The sequence below is a fragment of the Dichotomopilus funicola genome, assembly GCF_033296635.1.
Source record: "Dichotomopilus funicola strain CBS 141.50 unplaced genomic scaffold C8A04scaffold_10, whole genome shotgun sequence".
In the NCBI taxonomy this organism is placed as follows: domain Eukaryota; kingdom Fungi; phylum Ascomycota; class Sordariomycetes; order Sordariales; family Chaetomiaceae; genus Dichotomopilus; species Dichotomopilus funicola.
In genome coordinates, this window is record NW_026944031.1 from 122,424 (window position 1) to 138,817 (window position 16,394).

The following is a 16,394-nucleotide window of genomic DNA, read 5'->3' on the forward strand; positions in this document are numbered from 1 at the left end:
TGAAAGAACTCTTCAGGCTTGGGCGTTTGCTCGAGGGAAAAGCAATGATGCAGGTTGTGGGGTCGGACCCCCCTGCAGTGGTTGGTGGGGGTTATCAAAAGAACTCCATCAGTGGCATCCCACCCTGGAACTGCTGGAATTGCTGGAATTGGATCCAGTTGTCCATCAATTTGCTTGGCGCGGCTCCTGGCAGCTTTGGTGCATTCTCTCCCTTCCAGGTTCATTTGCTTGTTGCTCATCATTCTTGTTCCATCGACAGAGCTGGATCCCAGAGCTGTCGTAGATCACAACAATTTTTTGCCCTCCTCGATCTGCGGAGCCTCGGGTCTTTTTTTGTCCCTTTTTTGACGTTTGCGCTGACACATATCCGACGACGAGGACGACGACAGCTGCAACGCACACAGACCCACGAGGCCATTGGACACGCACTTCTGTTTCGAGCACTTATCGAGACAGACAGATAGCCACATATCCACACACGAGCCCCCGAGACCACGCGTGGTGTTGCATCATCGACTGCATCTGACCCGCAGCAACGGACGAGCCAGCGAACGAGCGAACGAGCGCAGACGACATACGGAAACGGGAACGGACACACGCACAAACCGAACAAAAACGAATGAACACGATAATGGTCGCGCGCAGCATGCCCCGCGAGTTGAAGGCAATTTAGACCGGGCCCAGCGTTTGGATCTCCCCAACACCCCCTCGGCCCGGTCGCACGGTCGAGTCGAGTACAAAATCATCAAATTATAGTTCCTGGTCCTCCCTGTTCTTCTCCCTTTACGACCGGCGACACCTGTCCTCTGCGACCAATGGGTGCGCCGGCCCCGTCGCTGCTTCGTATCATTCATGTTCGGCCGAGATGGCCTTGCTTAATCCGACCTTTATCTTTGGGATCCTCGTCCTGCTATACCTCTCGACGTTTGTCGTGTTTGCCGTCGTCCGCATCGTCACCGGCGTTTCCATCCAGCGCATCGGGTACTTCTCCCTGCGTCGACTCGCGTATACGGCCCGCGATGGCGTCCGATTCGAAGTCAGGGGGCTGGGTCTCAACGTCCACCGTCCGACGTTTGCCCAGCCGACGTGGCTGAGTATCGTGGTGGACGAGTTTGCGGTCACGGTCAATATCAAAGAGCTGGAACGCGCCAGGGCGAAGGAGGCTGCGCCCGAGGATGTGGACTCCGATTCCGATGTGCCCGACCAGGCGCCGCGGCCGATTACCCCCCAGCGGCCAAGGACACCACGGCTGGTTCGCCGCGGGAATGATTCAGATGAGCGGAGCAAGACATGGAAGCGGTTGACGAGGGTCAAGGAGCGCATCAAGAGGCTGCATCGGAAGGTGAATTGGCTCCGCATGGTGGACGTGGTGGCTACCAACTCGACCGTCAACATCGCGGGGGTTGGAAATGTGCAGATGGGGAGCTTCACCGTGGCCGTGGACACGCGGCGGAAGATGGTCGATCGCGCCCGGTTTTTCCTCCAGGGCGGGGCACGGAAACGACGGGAGAATCAGCAGGCCGAGTGGATCGTGACGCTGAGGAGTGTGCTCTTTACGGCGGAAGGTGGGGAGTCGACGGAGGTTTTGGACAGTGCGACGCTCAATATCCACGGGTACTTGTACGACGCGCTCGATGGGCTACGCGACGCGGCCATTGCGCTCAAGCTTGGGCGCGTCCACATCCCTTACGACGATGTCCGCCACAGCTTGGCCCAGTACAAGCGGATCCGGTCGACTGACGACGCGGCGTTTGCGCAGGCGGACCCCGTTGATGTGGTAGTCGACCGTGTGATCCAGGAGCTGGACGTCCCCGGGAGCACCAACCAGGAGCTGATGCAGACGGTCTCCGACTCCAAGGAGCTTGTCAGCTCGGTGCTCAAGGGGATCCGGGAAGTCCAGTTCGCCGTCAGCTTCATTGGACTCACCAAGAAGATTGAGGCCATCAAGCCCGCTGGGCAGCCTATCATCCTCACGGCGTCCATGAAGGAGGTCGGCATTGACTTGCACCGGCTCGACCCCAAGTCGGCCGCGCACCGGATGTACTTCCCGTCCAAGGACATCGCGCACGAGGCCCTAGCAGCCGCCCTCTCGATTTCTGTGGGGCTCGACGACGGCCACGGCAAGCCGGAGCGCATCATGTACATCCCGATGGCGACGACAACAGCGAGAACCACGCTTCCATCCAAGACGGTCGAGCTGGCGGATCAGGGCACCGCCGAGCAAAGGAATGCCAATATTCTCTTTGCCAACTCAGTCGTGACCTCGCCCTCGGTCGACCTTGACCCCCGACATCTCCCTCTCCTCATAGCGATGCTTCAGCGGAAGCCGAAGGCACAAAAGCCTGCGCAACAGCAACGCCACATGCTCATTTCCCGACTACTACCCAAGGCCACGTACAAATTCTCAATGCACGAACCTGTGTTGAGGATCTCACTTCCGCCGGTGCAAAAGACGGCGGAGCCCGATGAGTTTGACTTGATCATATCATCCATATCGTCTATATCGTTAGACATTGAGTCGTTCCACTCGACGGTGGAGGACCTTCATTATTCACTGGCCGCTGCCATGCGAGTTCAGACACATAACCTGTACTACCAGACCTCTGCTGGTAGCCGATTCGATCTTCTCGAGACGGAGTCGTTCGATCTCAAGGTGCAGCTCAACGCCACGCCCAACGTCCACGTGGTGGTCACGGGGAACCTTGAAACATTCACGCTGAAGATGGTTCGAGAGGAGATCCGCGACGGGCTGCGCCAGATCGTCCGCCAGCTGCGTCTTAACGTCGAACCAGACAAACGCGCTGTCTCGAAGACCTCCAAACACTCCAATTTCCTGCGCGGTTTGCCGGCTTGGCTACTGCATTTCCAGCTGCACTGCTCGGACTGCAGCATCGAGGTCGCCGGCGTGGACAAGGGCATCTCGGAGGACTCGCGGGGCATCGTGATCCAGCTGGACTCCTGGTCGGCCGACTACCGATCCCAGAGACTGGATGGCTTGCACAGGCGGCCGTCTAGGCGCAGAGCGAGCAGCCGCGGCGTCATGTCGCCAGAAAACGACATTCTCAAGGCGATCCCCGTCTCGCCGAGGAAGAAGTATTACCACGAAGGGGACGGTCGACGGGTGGCTCTCCACGCTCGTGGGTTCGAGGTGTTCATGGTGGAAGCGGCCGACAAGTGGGAGTTTGAGCCGTTTGTCAACATCCCCAAGTTTGAGGTGGCACTATCAACACTGAGCGACCACCAGGGCCCCGTGTTCCATATCCACTCGCACATCCGGACGGTCCTCCTCCATTACTCGCTCTCGCGTCACTACGCTGTTGGGGTTGCCGTTTCGAGTCTCCGAAAAGCATTTATGCGGACAAGCAAGGACGGCTCTACTACTCACACGGCCACAGCTGCGACCACACCGATGACACCGCCCATGTCACCTCAGGGACGACGGGTAGTGGGCCATCTTTCGCCGCCCACGATGGGCATTTCGGGAGACTTGAGTCTGGACGCGGAGGCCTGGAAAAACGCGCCAGAGCTCGTTGCGGTAGACTTCAAGGCCACGCTCATACAGATCAAAGCAGACCTACCGTCGGACCCCCCCGTGATGTTCCACATCTACAACCTCGAAGCCGGACAACACCGATGGTCATCCCCCTTCGTCCAGGCCAAGCTGGTGCGCCTGTTCGCCGAAGCTCCCCGGATGCGACGAGTCTGGGCGCGCGTGGTCAGCCTCAAGAACGTCCGCGTCGACCACCGCGAGTCGCGACATCGGCTGACCAACGGTGGGGTGCGCGAGGACCGCATGTTCGACATTGTGGCGGAGAATGTGCGTTTGGCGGTCCCCCACGAGATGGTCATCTACAAGATCACGGACAATTTTGTCAATACCCTGAAGTCGGTGCTACAGCTGCACCACCGGTTCAAGACGGGCACGGACGAGTACATCCTCGATAAAGGGCCCGAACCGCCCAAGAAGGTGCCCAAGGTGTCGCTGCGGGCGAAGAGTTTGCTGTTTGAGCTGGAGGACGGCGCATTCGAGTGGAAACTGGGCGTGATCTACCGCGCGGGCATGGTTGAAACAATGCAGCGCCAAGCGCGCGAGGAGGCGTTCCGCGTCAAGGTCAAGAAAATCCACGAGCAGGAGTCGCGAAGGGGGTTGTCGTCCAAGAGACGAGCCCGGTCGGCGGCTCGGCAGGACGATGATGCGCCGCTGCTGACCACAGGTGGTGTCCCTCGACCCGGAACCCGCAGCCATAGTGCTGGCGGCGGTGATGGTCGACGGCGATCAGCGAGCGACGGGCGCATGCGCGGCCGGACACCGCGATACGACCCGGAAGCGGGCGCCCGCTCGCTCAACGGCCAGGCACGCGTGTCGATTGCCGAGGCGAGACACAAACTGAACCTACACAACGCCAAGAGTTGGAAGCAGCGGATCGACCAGCAGTACGAGCTAGCCCGGCGCGCGGCGCAGGATATGCGCTCGCATTTCTGGGGCGTCAACGAGATACCCGACGACCTGGAGGACAGCGAGAAAGTGCTGGAGGTGCCGCAGCGGCCGGCGTTGATGGCCGCGCTGATTAATGACCTGCACATTGTCGTCGACAAGCCGTCGTTCCCGCTGCGCGATCTGCCTGATTTTCTGCACAAGGTGGGCAAGGGCATGCCCCGCGATATGAAATATGCCTTGCTAGTGCCGATGAGCCTGCAGGTCAGCATGGGCGAGGCGAGGATCTCGCTGCGGGATTACCCCTTGCCGTTCCTGCACGTACCCGCGATCAAGCCGGGCCAGTCGGTGCGGTTGCCCGCGCTGGCGATGACGACGGATTTTGTCATTGCCGAGGAGTATCGGGGGCCGGAATCAACGCGCAGGATCCGCGTGCCGATCGTGCCGCCGTCGTCTGGCGAAGAAGGGAAAGGGGCTGGTAGTAATGGTTTCGCGGTGGATGTACGACGCACGATCGGACCAGTCAAGACGTTCTCCGACATGAGCATCGACATCCACACGGCGAACCCAACGCGTATCACCTGGGGACCATCCTATCAACCAGCAATCCAGGACATGATGATGGCGATCGAGTCGATGACGAAGCCGCAGCTGGACCCGTCGGACCGGGTCGGGTTCTGGGACAAGATCCGGCTCAACTTCCACTCGCGCATCCGCGTGGCTTGGCGCGGCGACGGCGACGTGCACCTCGCGCTCAAGGGCAGTCGGGATCCTTACCAGGTCACGGGCAACGGTGCCGGGTTCCTCATGTGCTTCCGCAACGACGTGCGTTGGAATATCCACACTGTCGATGACCCCAAGGAGTTCATGACCGTCGACAGCGGCGAGTATGTCATGGCTGTGCCTGATTACAGTCACCAGGTGCGCGAGGCACGTCGTCAGCATGGCGAGGATGATGGTGTGGGGAGTATTGGGAGTCGGAGCAGCGGGTCGAGTATGCAGTTTGGGTCGGAGTCGAAGAAGTCCGGCGCAGCAACGTTCAAGAAGGTGGTCATGAAGCTGTCGGGCAAGGTGCAGTGGCTGGCTGGGCTGGTGTTTGAACGCGCGATCGGGGAGGACGGCACGCGGACGTTTGCGTGCAAGCCGCACTACGAGGTGATGCTCAAGTCGCCGGCGCATGCGAAGCCCGGGCCGGATGGCTTGCCGTATGATGCCTTTCGCGGGTTCCGCAGCCAGCACATTCATCTCTCGGTCGCTATTCGCGCGCCGGTGGATCGGGCGTGGTCTGGGTCTGGTTCCGGAGCTGAATCTGGGCTTGGGACGTCGACGATGGCGTTGGAGCCGTCGCGCAGTTACAACGCGGTGCATCTCACGCCGCGGTTCTTTACGCACTTCTTTGCGTGGTGGTCACTCTTCTCGGGCCCACTATCGCTGCCCATCCGACAGGGCTCGCTATGGCCGGGCAGGGAGAAGAACAGCAAGAAATTTGGCCGGCACCTGGCCACGATCAAATACAATATCTTGCTGGCGCCGCTGTTTGTCAGCCACATTTACAAGCACAAGGACGCCGAGTACTCTGCCGCGCCATCAGCAGCAACAGCAGCGGAGAACTCGGCGAACACGGGGGGCAACGCGGTGTCCGCGACGGGCATCAAGGTGCGCCTCGACAGCTTCATGCTGGACCTCCACCAGAGGCGCGAGGAGTTCAACACGCGCGACCGCGGGCGCAAGACGCAGAGTCGCACGACAGGCATGAAGATCCACGCCGGGCAATTAGACCTAGTCTCAGCCGATGTGCGCGCAGTGTCAGCCAGCATTCGGGGGTCGGCGTCGATGGCCGCCTCGGGATTGTTTCCAGAGGGTCAAGAAGACGGAGACGACGAAGAACACGATCACGACGAGGACCCGCCAGACCTCTCGCGCTTCACAATCCCCGACAACGACCTAACCTGGATCGACATGGACGACTTCGTCGAACTCGACTGGATCCTGCCCACCGAAGAGCCCAACCCCGACACCAAGATCCTGCCGCTGGCGTTTGCGCCACGCGTGACCTACTTCCGACAGACGGACATCAACGGCACGATTGCGGGCGACCCGGACCGGACGAGTCCCTTTGGCCAGGAACCCACGCCGACGCATGTGTGTGTCATGAGCCAGGACGATGATCCGAGGAATGTGCAGTGTCAGTTGATTCGGAGGCGGCTGGAACAGTTGGATGAGCAGATTGAGACGCATCAGCGGAATTTGGGCCATGTGGAGTTGCGGTTGGTAAGAGGGGATGCGGATGTGGTGAATGATGATGGTGAAACTGCCGGGGAGCTGGATGCGGAGTTTGAGATGCTGAGTCGGCACTCGGGGGTGCTCGCGGGGAAGAAAATGTTTTTGCAAGGCATGCTCGCGGAGATGACTCCCGGCAGTGGCAGCGGAAACGACAAAAGCACTTCTCGCGATGAAGAAAAGAATAGCCCGACCGAGTTTAGAGAAGGCACGCGGAGTCTGCAAGGGACCATGTCGACGCCCGCAGCGGCCGAGTTCGCGAGCGACTTCAAGAACCGGTTCGTGGTGCACAACATGCAGCTGAAATGGAACAACACGCTGCGGAACATCATCCTGCGGTACAGTCACCAGGTCGGCCAGCGCAGGGGGTTTGTATATTACCTCTCGCGCCCGGCCGTCAAGTTTATTTTGGATTTGGTCGACGAGCAGGCCAAGTCGAAGGTCGGTGGGAGGAATAACAGCAGCAGCAATGTGCCGACGCCCGGGACGACAGGGCACACGCCGGACTTTGCGGGCCAGAGCGATCAGGACGTTGCGAAGGATATTGAGGATCGGATTCGGCGGATTTTGCAGGACAGTAACAAGTTTGCGGGGTCGGAGTCGTCGAGTCAGGAGAAGGGTCAAAGTCAACAACAACAACAGCAGCAGACACAAACACAAACACAGAGCCAGCAACACCCCACGATGGCCGACCTGGCTAGCGGCATCGCAGACGAGTTCACGACGCAAAACAGCTACCACGTACGACTAATCGCGCCGCAGATCCAGCTGCAGAGCGACAAGAACAAGAAGCACGTGGTGCTGACAGCGTCCAAGGGCATGGAGCTGAAAGTGGTCGACGTGCTGGACAAGAGCCGGCTGTTCGATGACGTCAGCGGCCTGGTGCAGCGCCGGTTCCTCGTCAACATGGACAGCACGCAGTTCTTCGTGACCCACCAGAAGTGGTTCTCGACCCAGCTAGTGTCCATGTACTCGGGCAACACGTACGGGACCCCTGCGGGTTCGTCGTGGCCCCCCTGGGTGCCTATGGAGGTCATGTTTGATTTCCAGTCGGATCCGTTTGGGTTCAAACGTGTGGTCCAGAAGACGTCGGCTATGCTGCGGTATGACAAGTTCAACCCGCTGCGGCTCAAGTATAATGATGAGGTCAATGCGAGCGCGGAAGAAGAAGAGGGCGGTGATGATGGGTTTAATGGCCCCGATGGTGCTGCTTCTGCTGCTGCTGCCGGTGCTGCTGGTGGTGGTACGAGGAGTGGTGCTGCTCCTGGGAAGAAATCCGACCCAACGGAAACGGACAAGAACAACGCCTCGGAAACCCGAACAGACAACCTCTGGGTCGAGTTCCCACGGGCACACGCGCTGTGCAACTCGTCGCAGTACTACGCCATCTACGTCATCGTGCTAGACCTGCTCATGTACAGCGAGCCGCTCGAGAAGACGCGCAGCGAGCGCCTCGAGAAGATCCTGCTGGCCTCCGACTTCAGCGACCTGCGCGGCGTGCCCGAGATGGTCATCCGTCTGCAGGAGCGCGTGCGCCAGCTCGAGGAGATCAAGACGCACTTCCACATTCACGCGCGCCATCTCGATCAGCAAGGCTGGCATGACCGGCTGCTGCTGGAGCGTGACTTGGCGGCTTGTGAGGACGAGCTGTTCTTCATGATGACTGCCATTACCTCGTCGCAGCAGCGTCGGCTTGAGACGGGGAGTAGCAATGCGCTGCTGAAATGGAGTATCATGGCCAAGGAGATCGTGTGGCAGCTCGTGCGCGACAATAATGAGCCTATGGTTGAACTGCAGCTCAAGGACGTCGAGTATGACCGTATTGACAATGCGGACGGCTCACATATCAACCTCATGCAGGTCGGCAAGATTCTTGGGCTGAATCTGCTCCCGGATGCCATTTACCCGACCATGGTGGCTCCATATGTCGACCGTGATCGGGATCGTGGCGCTTCTGACCGAGTCACGCACACGAACACGCAACCCGTCATCCGCGTGTACTGGAACATGCTCGAGGCCATCGCGGGCATTCCCGTCATGGACCACTTCGAAGTCAATCTGTTCCCGCTCAAGATCCAGCTGGAGCGTGAGCTCGGCAAGAAGCTGTTTGAGTACATCTTCCCGGGCACCGACGTCGGGAAGGCGACTGCTGGTGGTGGCAGTGGTAGTGGGAAGAATGACTCGCCGTTCATGATCAGGCAATCTACCGGGGATGAGGAGGACGACGAAAACGAGACCGAGGACGAAGACGAGGACGAGTACAACGGTCACTCTACGCGTCTCGGTACGGCCGACAGCAACAGCACCAGCAGCAACGCCACGCCCTTCGCAACGCGCCCCGGCTCGCTCGAACTCCGCCTGCGCCCGACGCTGACCTCGGACCCGGATGAGGGCTCAGGCTCGGGCAAGCACAAGGCACTCACCATCCAGTCTGGCGAGGGCGTCTCGTTCCGGCTGTTCCGGAGCAGCAACACCGGCCCTTCACGGTCGATCAACAAGAAGCGGTCGCACGATTCGCTACGCATCAACACGCCGCGTCCGGGTGGTTTCGGTCGGACCACCACGGGTCTGTCGGCTCTGTCTACGTCGCGCGACGCTGCCTCGATTCACAGCGATACCGCGTCCATTGCCGCCTCGTCCACCACCAAGAGCCGCTCGCGCTTCACGCTGCGACACCGGTCCAACGATAGCGACAAGGATCGGGATAGGGAGAAGGACAAAGACAGGGCGAAAGACAAATCCAAGACCCAGTCGGACGACCTAACCAAGATGATGGACCGCGCCTCCAACTACATGACCTTCGCCTACATCAAGATGCCGTCCGTGGTCCTATGCCTAAGCTACAAAGGCAAAGGCGACCGCAACTTTGAAGACGTGCACGACTTCGTCTTCCGCCTGCCAACCATCGAATACCGCAACAAGACCTGGTCCAACCTCGACCTCGCCCTCGCCCTCAAAAGCCGCGTCATCAAGGCCCTCATCAGCCACACCGGCGCCATCATCGGCAACAAGTTCTCCCGCCACCGGCCCAACACCGCGCAACAATCCAAACTGCGCGAGCTGGCCACCAGTTCGGTCTTGCTCGCCACCCCGCCCACCACAGCCACGACGGCAAACTCGATGAACTTGACGGCGTCGGAGTCGAGGGATAACAGCGGGGATGACTCGTCGTCATTGTATGGGGTTTCGCCTGTGGACTTTTCGCGGTCGCCGCCGAGATCCATCCGGAGGTCGCAGACGTCTATTCCTATCCCGTCGCCGTCGGCCAGTCGCAGTTCCAGTGTTGCGTCCTCGATGCGCTCGCATATCTCGAGTTTGAACAATTACGCCGCTGGGAACCATGGGAATGACCGTCACAACCATCATCAGCATCATGGTGTGAATGGGGGGAAAGGACAAGACCAAAATACCCATGTAACAGTCCAAACAAACCACCAACCCACCGGGCCCGTACCAAGTTTCCTCATGGCGCCACCCACCCCATCCTCCTCCATCCCTCTAGAAAACAACAACAGCACCACCAATACCAGCACTACCAGCAACAGCAACGCCAGTAGTGGCAGTGGCAGCAAATCCACCTTCAGCAGTCTCCTCCGGCCCTCATCAAGCGGTTGGTCTCGGACCTTCGGCGGTGGTAGCAGCAGCAGCAGCAGTAACAACCACGGAGGAAGGCCGAGTAGTAGCAGTGGTGTGACGAGTTCCACTGTTACTGGTGGCTCCGGCTCCGGCTCCGGCTCCGGGTCGGTGGGTGGGTTGCGAAGGACAAAGACGAATGCTACGGCTGGGCATGTGGCTATATCTGAGACGGATGAGAGGGAGCAGCAGCAGCAGCAGCAGCAGCAGAGTAGTCCGGACAGACGGCGGACTGGAGGGAGTGGGACTGGTAATGGCGGGGGTAATAATAGTGGAGGTGGTGGATTGCGAGACAGGATCCAGGCGCTGGCGAACCGGTTGAAGGAACGGGAGAATACTGTCGTGGCTCCTGTCGCGAGTGGCGGGGATAATAATATGGGAGACAGTGAAGATGGGGATGGCGATAATAAGGAGGATGGGAATGGAAACGGCAATGGGTTGGTTAGGAGGATGAGTCGGCGGATGTGAGGCATGAGTGTGATGTTGGTTGGATATTACCATATCATGTCATGCCATCCGTGTTGTCTATTGCTCGTGGGTGAGATGAGCAAGCGGCAATGGAGAAGAGAGTTGTTTTTATTTTCCTTCGCGGTGTCATTGGGTAATTACTTCCCGACACTTGGAGTACTGTACCCTGTTTGTACTTTTTGTCTCTTGGTAATGGGCTTCACTTTACCTACCTAGAAAGGCCGGCTGGATGGAAAGGAAAGGACTGGGTGTATTAGAGGATAGGATAAGCCAGGCGGCAACAGATGCATTGGTTGGAGCACATGGGAGGTCTTTTGGTTTGGCTTTTTTTCCTTCTTCCTTTTGTGTTAGTTGATTTATGTATTTGTTCGGTGTGAGGAGGGGGGGGAGAATCAGGCAGAGCAAGCAGGAGCAAGCCGAGTATGGCCAGTTGAGCAGTGATACCGCTGAAATATACGCGAATTCAGTAATTATCATACCGGAGCGATGTTCTTAGGCCGTATTCCCGGAAATCTGTGACTTCTTTTTTATTGCAGGAGGAAGGAGCTCGTGTGGGTGGTTGCTGCGTGCTATGCTCGTCGGATACCTTGACGGCTTATCTTATCGGAGCTCTGCAGCCCCTCCATCACCCGCAGGCAACATTCGCCAAATAACTGCTTGCACAACGCCGACTCCAAGTTTGGGTATTGCAACCGTTCAACCACGTTCCGGACAGCAAGCAAAATGGGTGAGTCTTTACCTTAATTTACTTCATTTCTCTATTTCCGATAATGCATAATGTTTCCGCCGAAAAATCAAACACCAAAGAAACACAGGCTAACTCACGACGCTACCATGTAATTAGAGCTCCCACTAACCGACAAGCTGGTCGACCGCCAGCGCGACGCCCTCTTCAACTACTCCGCCACCTCCCAAGCCGAAGCCAGCAAAGCCCGACCATGGACAACCGACCCACACTACTTCAAAACCGTCCGCATCTCCCCCGTGGCCCTCATCAAAATGGTCATCCACGCCCGCTCCGGCGGCGCCTTCGAAGTCATGGGCATCATGCAAGGCTACGTCGACGGCCCCGCCCTCGTCGTCACCGACGCCTTCCGCCTCCCTGTCGAGGGTACCGAGACCCGCGTCAACGCCCAGGGTGAAGCCGACGAGTACCTCGTCGAATACCTCGCCCAGTGCCGCGACGAATCCCGCCAGGAAAATGTCATTGGCTGGTACCACTCCCACCCGGGTTACGGCTGCTGGCTGTCGGGCATCGACGTCGCCACCCAGCAACTGCAGCAGCTGCAAGGCCCCATGGTCGCCGTCGTCATCGACCCGGACCGTACCGTGTCTGCCAACAAGGTCGATATCGGCGCGTTTCGGACGTACCCGGACGGATACATCGCGCCTGCTGGCGGCACATCAGCAGCCTCGCAATCTTCCGCTGCACCCGCCCACGACCCGAACCAAACCGCCGTCCCGCTAACGAAAGCCGGAGACTACGGCGCCCACGCTAGCAAGTACTACCCGCTCGCCGTCGAGCACTTCCGCAGCACCCTGGATGGGCGCCTGTTGGACCGTCTGTGGGATAAATACTGGGTGCAGACGCTGTCTCAGAACCCGCTGCTGACCAACCGCAGCTTTGCCCGGAGCCAGATGGCCGATGCTGCGTCGCGCGTGCATGATGTGGCTGGTGCTATTGCTAGGGCTAGCAGGAATGCTTCGGCCTTGGCGGGGGGTCCGTTTGGTAGAGGTGGTCCTGGTCTGGCGGGTGTTGGTAGTAGTCTCGGTGGTCCCGGTGCGAGTGGAAGTGGTGCTGTCGGAAGTGGGAGTGGAGGAGGTTCTGGAGCTGCGGGGGATAACAGCTCTTCCGGGCCGGATGGAGAAGGAAGCGCCAGTAGTGGCGGTGGCAGCGGGGGCGGTGGCTCGTCCATTCTTTCTCTCGGACGCGGGCGAGACGGAGCGGGTAGCGGTGGTGTGGTTGCGGCCAGCGATGCGGCGGTGAGCAAGATTGTGCAGGATATTGACTCGATTGCTGCGAGGGAGCGGGCTGGACTGGTGGCGGCGGATGTGAAGACGAGGATATTTAGCGACGGGAGTGCGTAAGGGGGGTCGCTGGTAGGGGGAGAAGAAAAAGACGTGGACTGGCCTTGGTTGGCGGGCTACACAAATATGGGATATGAATTGATGATGGCGAGTTATTTGATTACATTAGATGGCGCATGAGGTGCTACGGCGTACGCAGAACTCGGTTGTTATTCTTTTGATTTGTTCGATCTTTTAGTTTTTGTGATTGTGCCAAATATCGTACACATGTTTTATTTATCCCCGGAATTGTCCATGTCCACATTGGAACGTAATTTACATTCAACTTACAGCTCCCCATTTCTCAGTCATTTTCAGGAAGCACATAGCTAGGTCACCAGGCTCCTCCACTAGTAGCCTCCTCTCCCACCTTCTCCGAACTTCCCAGCCCTGTGCTCCCAACCTCAGCCGCCACCATCTCCGCAACCTTCCTCGCCAGTTTCACCCGCTTCAACGTCTCCTTCCGTCCCAAAATCTCCATCGTAAGCGACACCGGCAACCCCTTCTCCATCCCACTCAACGCCCACCTCAGCGGCAGGTAATTCAACGACTTCCTATTATCTTCCCCGGCAGCGGCAAAACACCTCAGGTACCTCTCATCCGTCTTGAGTCCCTTCAGCAGCTCGGCCAGGTTGAGCTCGGACCACTGGAGCGGGTTTACGGCTTCGATCTTGTCGTTTAGGATGGCTAGCGCGCGGGGTAGGGCTTGGATGTCGGAGAGCGGGATGCCCGGGGCGAGGGCGTCGTTGCGGAGGAGCTGCTCGAGCGTGGTGGAGGGGACGTCCCAGAAGAGGTAGCGTGCTTTGCGCACGAGCGGGGGGAAGCGGGCCGCGGGGTTGGTGAGGTCGAGTTTGATGCTAGTGAGGAAACGGCCGAGGTTGTGGAGGTAGGCTTTTTCTAGGAATCGGGGATTTTTTATGAGGTTGCCGAGGTCGCTGGTTTCGGAAGAATGGTGGCGGTAAGGGGCTCTGTCCGTTTCGTTGGTGTCTTGTGAAGGCTGTGTCTGTGACTGTGCCTGTGCTTGCAACGGGATGGATGTGTCTGTAGTTGAGTCTGCGGCTTTCTTGGCCGCAGTTTTGGCCTTGTCGAGGGTGGAGATGATGTCCTTTATGGGGGAAAGGATGTCGTTGTGAATCACGGCTTTGTCGACTCCATATAGAGGTCGTTTAGTGGTGAGTAGGTGGAGATGTTTGTCCTGGAGGAAAGGGAGTTTGGAGAGTGACACGATGATGTCGCCTTTTGTGAACTTGAGTGTAAACTAGGTTGTTTTGCTGTCAGGCTAGAACGGAAAATTGTACCAAACGGCGTGCATCTTACCTTCTTGACCATCTCGTGCATGACCATGACGTCGGACTGCCCGGGCGAGGACCAACCGAGCAAGGCGGCAAAGTTGAGGAGGGCGGCCGGAAGAATGTGGCCCTTCTGATAGTACTCCATGCTGGCCGAGTTGTCGCGCTTGCTCAATTTTTGGCGGTTAGAATCGACAAGGAGGGGAAGATGGGCGAATACCGGCGGGCGCCAGCCGAAAGCGTTGTATAATTCAACATGTTTAGGTGTAGAAACAAGCCACTCCTTTTTCAGGGGAAACAAACAAGTGGAGAAAACCGGTTAGCTGAGCCCCATACCCAATTTTGCAGGCAGAATCGAAGAAACGACTACACATACCGCTCCCCGAATGACGTGGGTGATATACATCTCATGATCATCAACAACGTTGGCGAAATGGTACGTTGGGAACCCGTCCCGCTTCATGATAACAAAGTCATCTTCGGGATCGGCCTTCCGGAAGTGCTTGTAGACGGCGTCTTTTAATGAGACGGGCTCCTCGGCGCTCCGGAATCTGATAGCAAAGGGTTGTCCGTTGTGAGCCCGGTCGTCAGACTCCTCGAGCGGGATATGAGAGCAGGTGCCAGGGTACAACGTAGGCTGCCCGGCCGCATGGGCTATCCGTTTATGTTCTTCCAAAGCTTCAGGCGAGCAGAAACATCGGTAGGCTTTTCCCTCACGTACAAGCTGGGAAGCACGCATATTATAAAGTGGCAATCGATGGGACTGAAGGCAGTTAGAAACTCATCCTACTAGTTGGCCGATGGGGATCGGTCTCCGAAGTCGAACAGACTGCTTACCTGTCGGTACGGCCCGTACGGCCCCCTCCCAAGTGTGTCAGGGCCTACCAGGTGGGTTAGTGTCACGCCCTTTTACGAGTCCTATTATTTCGACCGAGAGCTAAATAGTTCTCACCTTCATCCCATGACAGACCCGCCCATTTTAGGTCCTCATACAATCTGGACTCCGCGTCCGACACTATGCGGGTCTACGAACGAAGCTGTGAGTGCTTGACACTGGATGACAAAAGGGGGAAAATGTTGGGGAGTGAGGGGGAAATAGACTTCATCAAAGATGAAGCGCCCAGCCGCACCTGATCGGTGTCCTCAAGACGCAGGACAAACTGACCCCCTGTGGACTTAGCCAAAAGGTAGTTATAGAGAGCAGTACGCAGAGATCCCAGATGCAGATACCCTGTTGGCGAAGGCGCAAAACGGGTGCGGCATCGCCTGCCATCCGGATTTAACGGCGGTTTTGTGTCATAAAAATGCTCCTGGCTCGAATTTGCGCGGCGTTGACCTTGACAGTGAGATGGGGGATGGTCCCTTCGGAAATATGGCGCCGATGGGAGTTGTCGTCGCGAGGAAAGGAGGGCTCTGCCTCTTCCCAGCAGACGACACTTTTCCATTCTTGCCGAGCTAGCGGTGGGCACTAAGCTAAGGTGTCCGCCCGTCTGCTGGCTATATGTTGCGTCGTTGAGAGCGAGATGTTGAATCGTTTAAGTTGAGCCACACTTTCCATATGCCAATCCTCAAAAAGAACCTGTAAATTTTGACAGGGGTCTAAGCTTGTTAGTGGCTGGGCTACACTCTGTGGTGGTGTAGGAAAGGCAGGGTCTTTCCTTCTTGGGTGGGGTTGAACCGAGATAGGAAAGCGAGTGGGGTCCCTCGATAAGACCGTTAGTTCTGCTTGAAACCATCTCAAAGTTAAGAATTCCTTCGGAAACAAGTCCGCTTAGGTCGTCTTACCCTACGTACTGCGTAACGAGAGGCAAAGGATCCGAATCTATATCGAGAGCATTTTGAAGTGGGGGCAGGTGGAGGTGCAGGAAAGATGGTAGACATCTCCAAGTTTGGGCATCTGCCAAAAGAAATACCAGCACAACGGGACGGCTTCAAGACTGCTCTATCCATAGTCCAATCGGAGTATATCAAACAAAAAGGAGGCCTAAGGAGTTCAGATGTAAACCGATGTCCATGATCTCAGCAACTGAAGCTTTTTCAAAGGGAAGTTTTCCTCGCTAGGTCCCTCCAAGCTTCCTGTTTGCAAGGGTCTTGAGCGGCGTGGGTTTGATGAAGCTGCTCACAGCAACTCGCAACGTGGGGCGGTTCGGAGTGCAGGCTCTTAAAATTTCCGCCGCCAGCAGCCAACGCTTTCCCTCTCTGCCTACTTGCTAGTCCACCAA

At 57.9% G+C, this 16,394-nt stretch overlaps 2 protein-coding genes across 2 annotated transcripts; one reads left to right on the plus strand and one right to left on the minus strand.

Annotated features, from left to right (window-relative positions):
• Positions 1-865: 865 nt before the first annotated feature.
• On the plus strand, positions 866-12,904 carry C8A04DRAFT_35135 (mitochondrial protein from FMP27-domain-containing protein; the record flags this gene model as incomplete). Its single annotated transcript, XM_062783055.1, has 9 exons — positions 866-4,639; positions 4,700-7,308; positions 7,384-7,919; positions 8,040-8,973; positions 9,013-9,995; positions 10,218-10,610; positions 10,641-10,802; positions 11,661-12,638; positions 12,762-12,904. The coding sequence occupies 9 exons, from the start codon at positions 866-868 to the stop codon at positions 12,902-12,904; spliced, it is 10,512 nt and encodes a 3,503-aa protein (XP_062639516.1).
• A 313-nt stretch (positions 12,905-13,217) lies between these two features.
• C8A04DRAFT_10049 (putative mitochondrial glutamyl-tRNA synthetase) lies at positions 13,218-15,617 on the minus strand (the record flags this gene model as incomplete). The annotated part of the gene is made up of 7 exons (XM_062776449.1): positions 13,218-13,818; positions 13,912-14,141; positions 14,201-14,455; positions 14,549-14,935; positions 15,010-15,053; positions 15,125-15,197; positions 15,303-15,617. The coding sequence occupies 7 exons, from the start codon at positions 15,615-15,617 to the stop codon at positions 13,218-13,220; spliced, it is 1,905 nt and encodes a 634-aa protein (XP_062639517.1).
• Between the last annotated feature and the right edge of the window lie 777 nt (positions 15,618-16,394).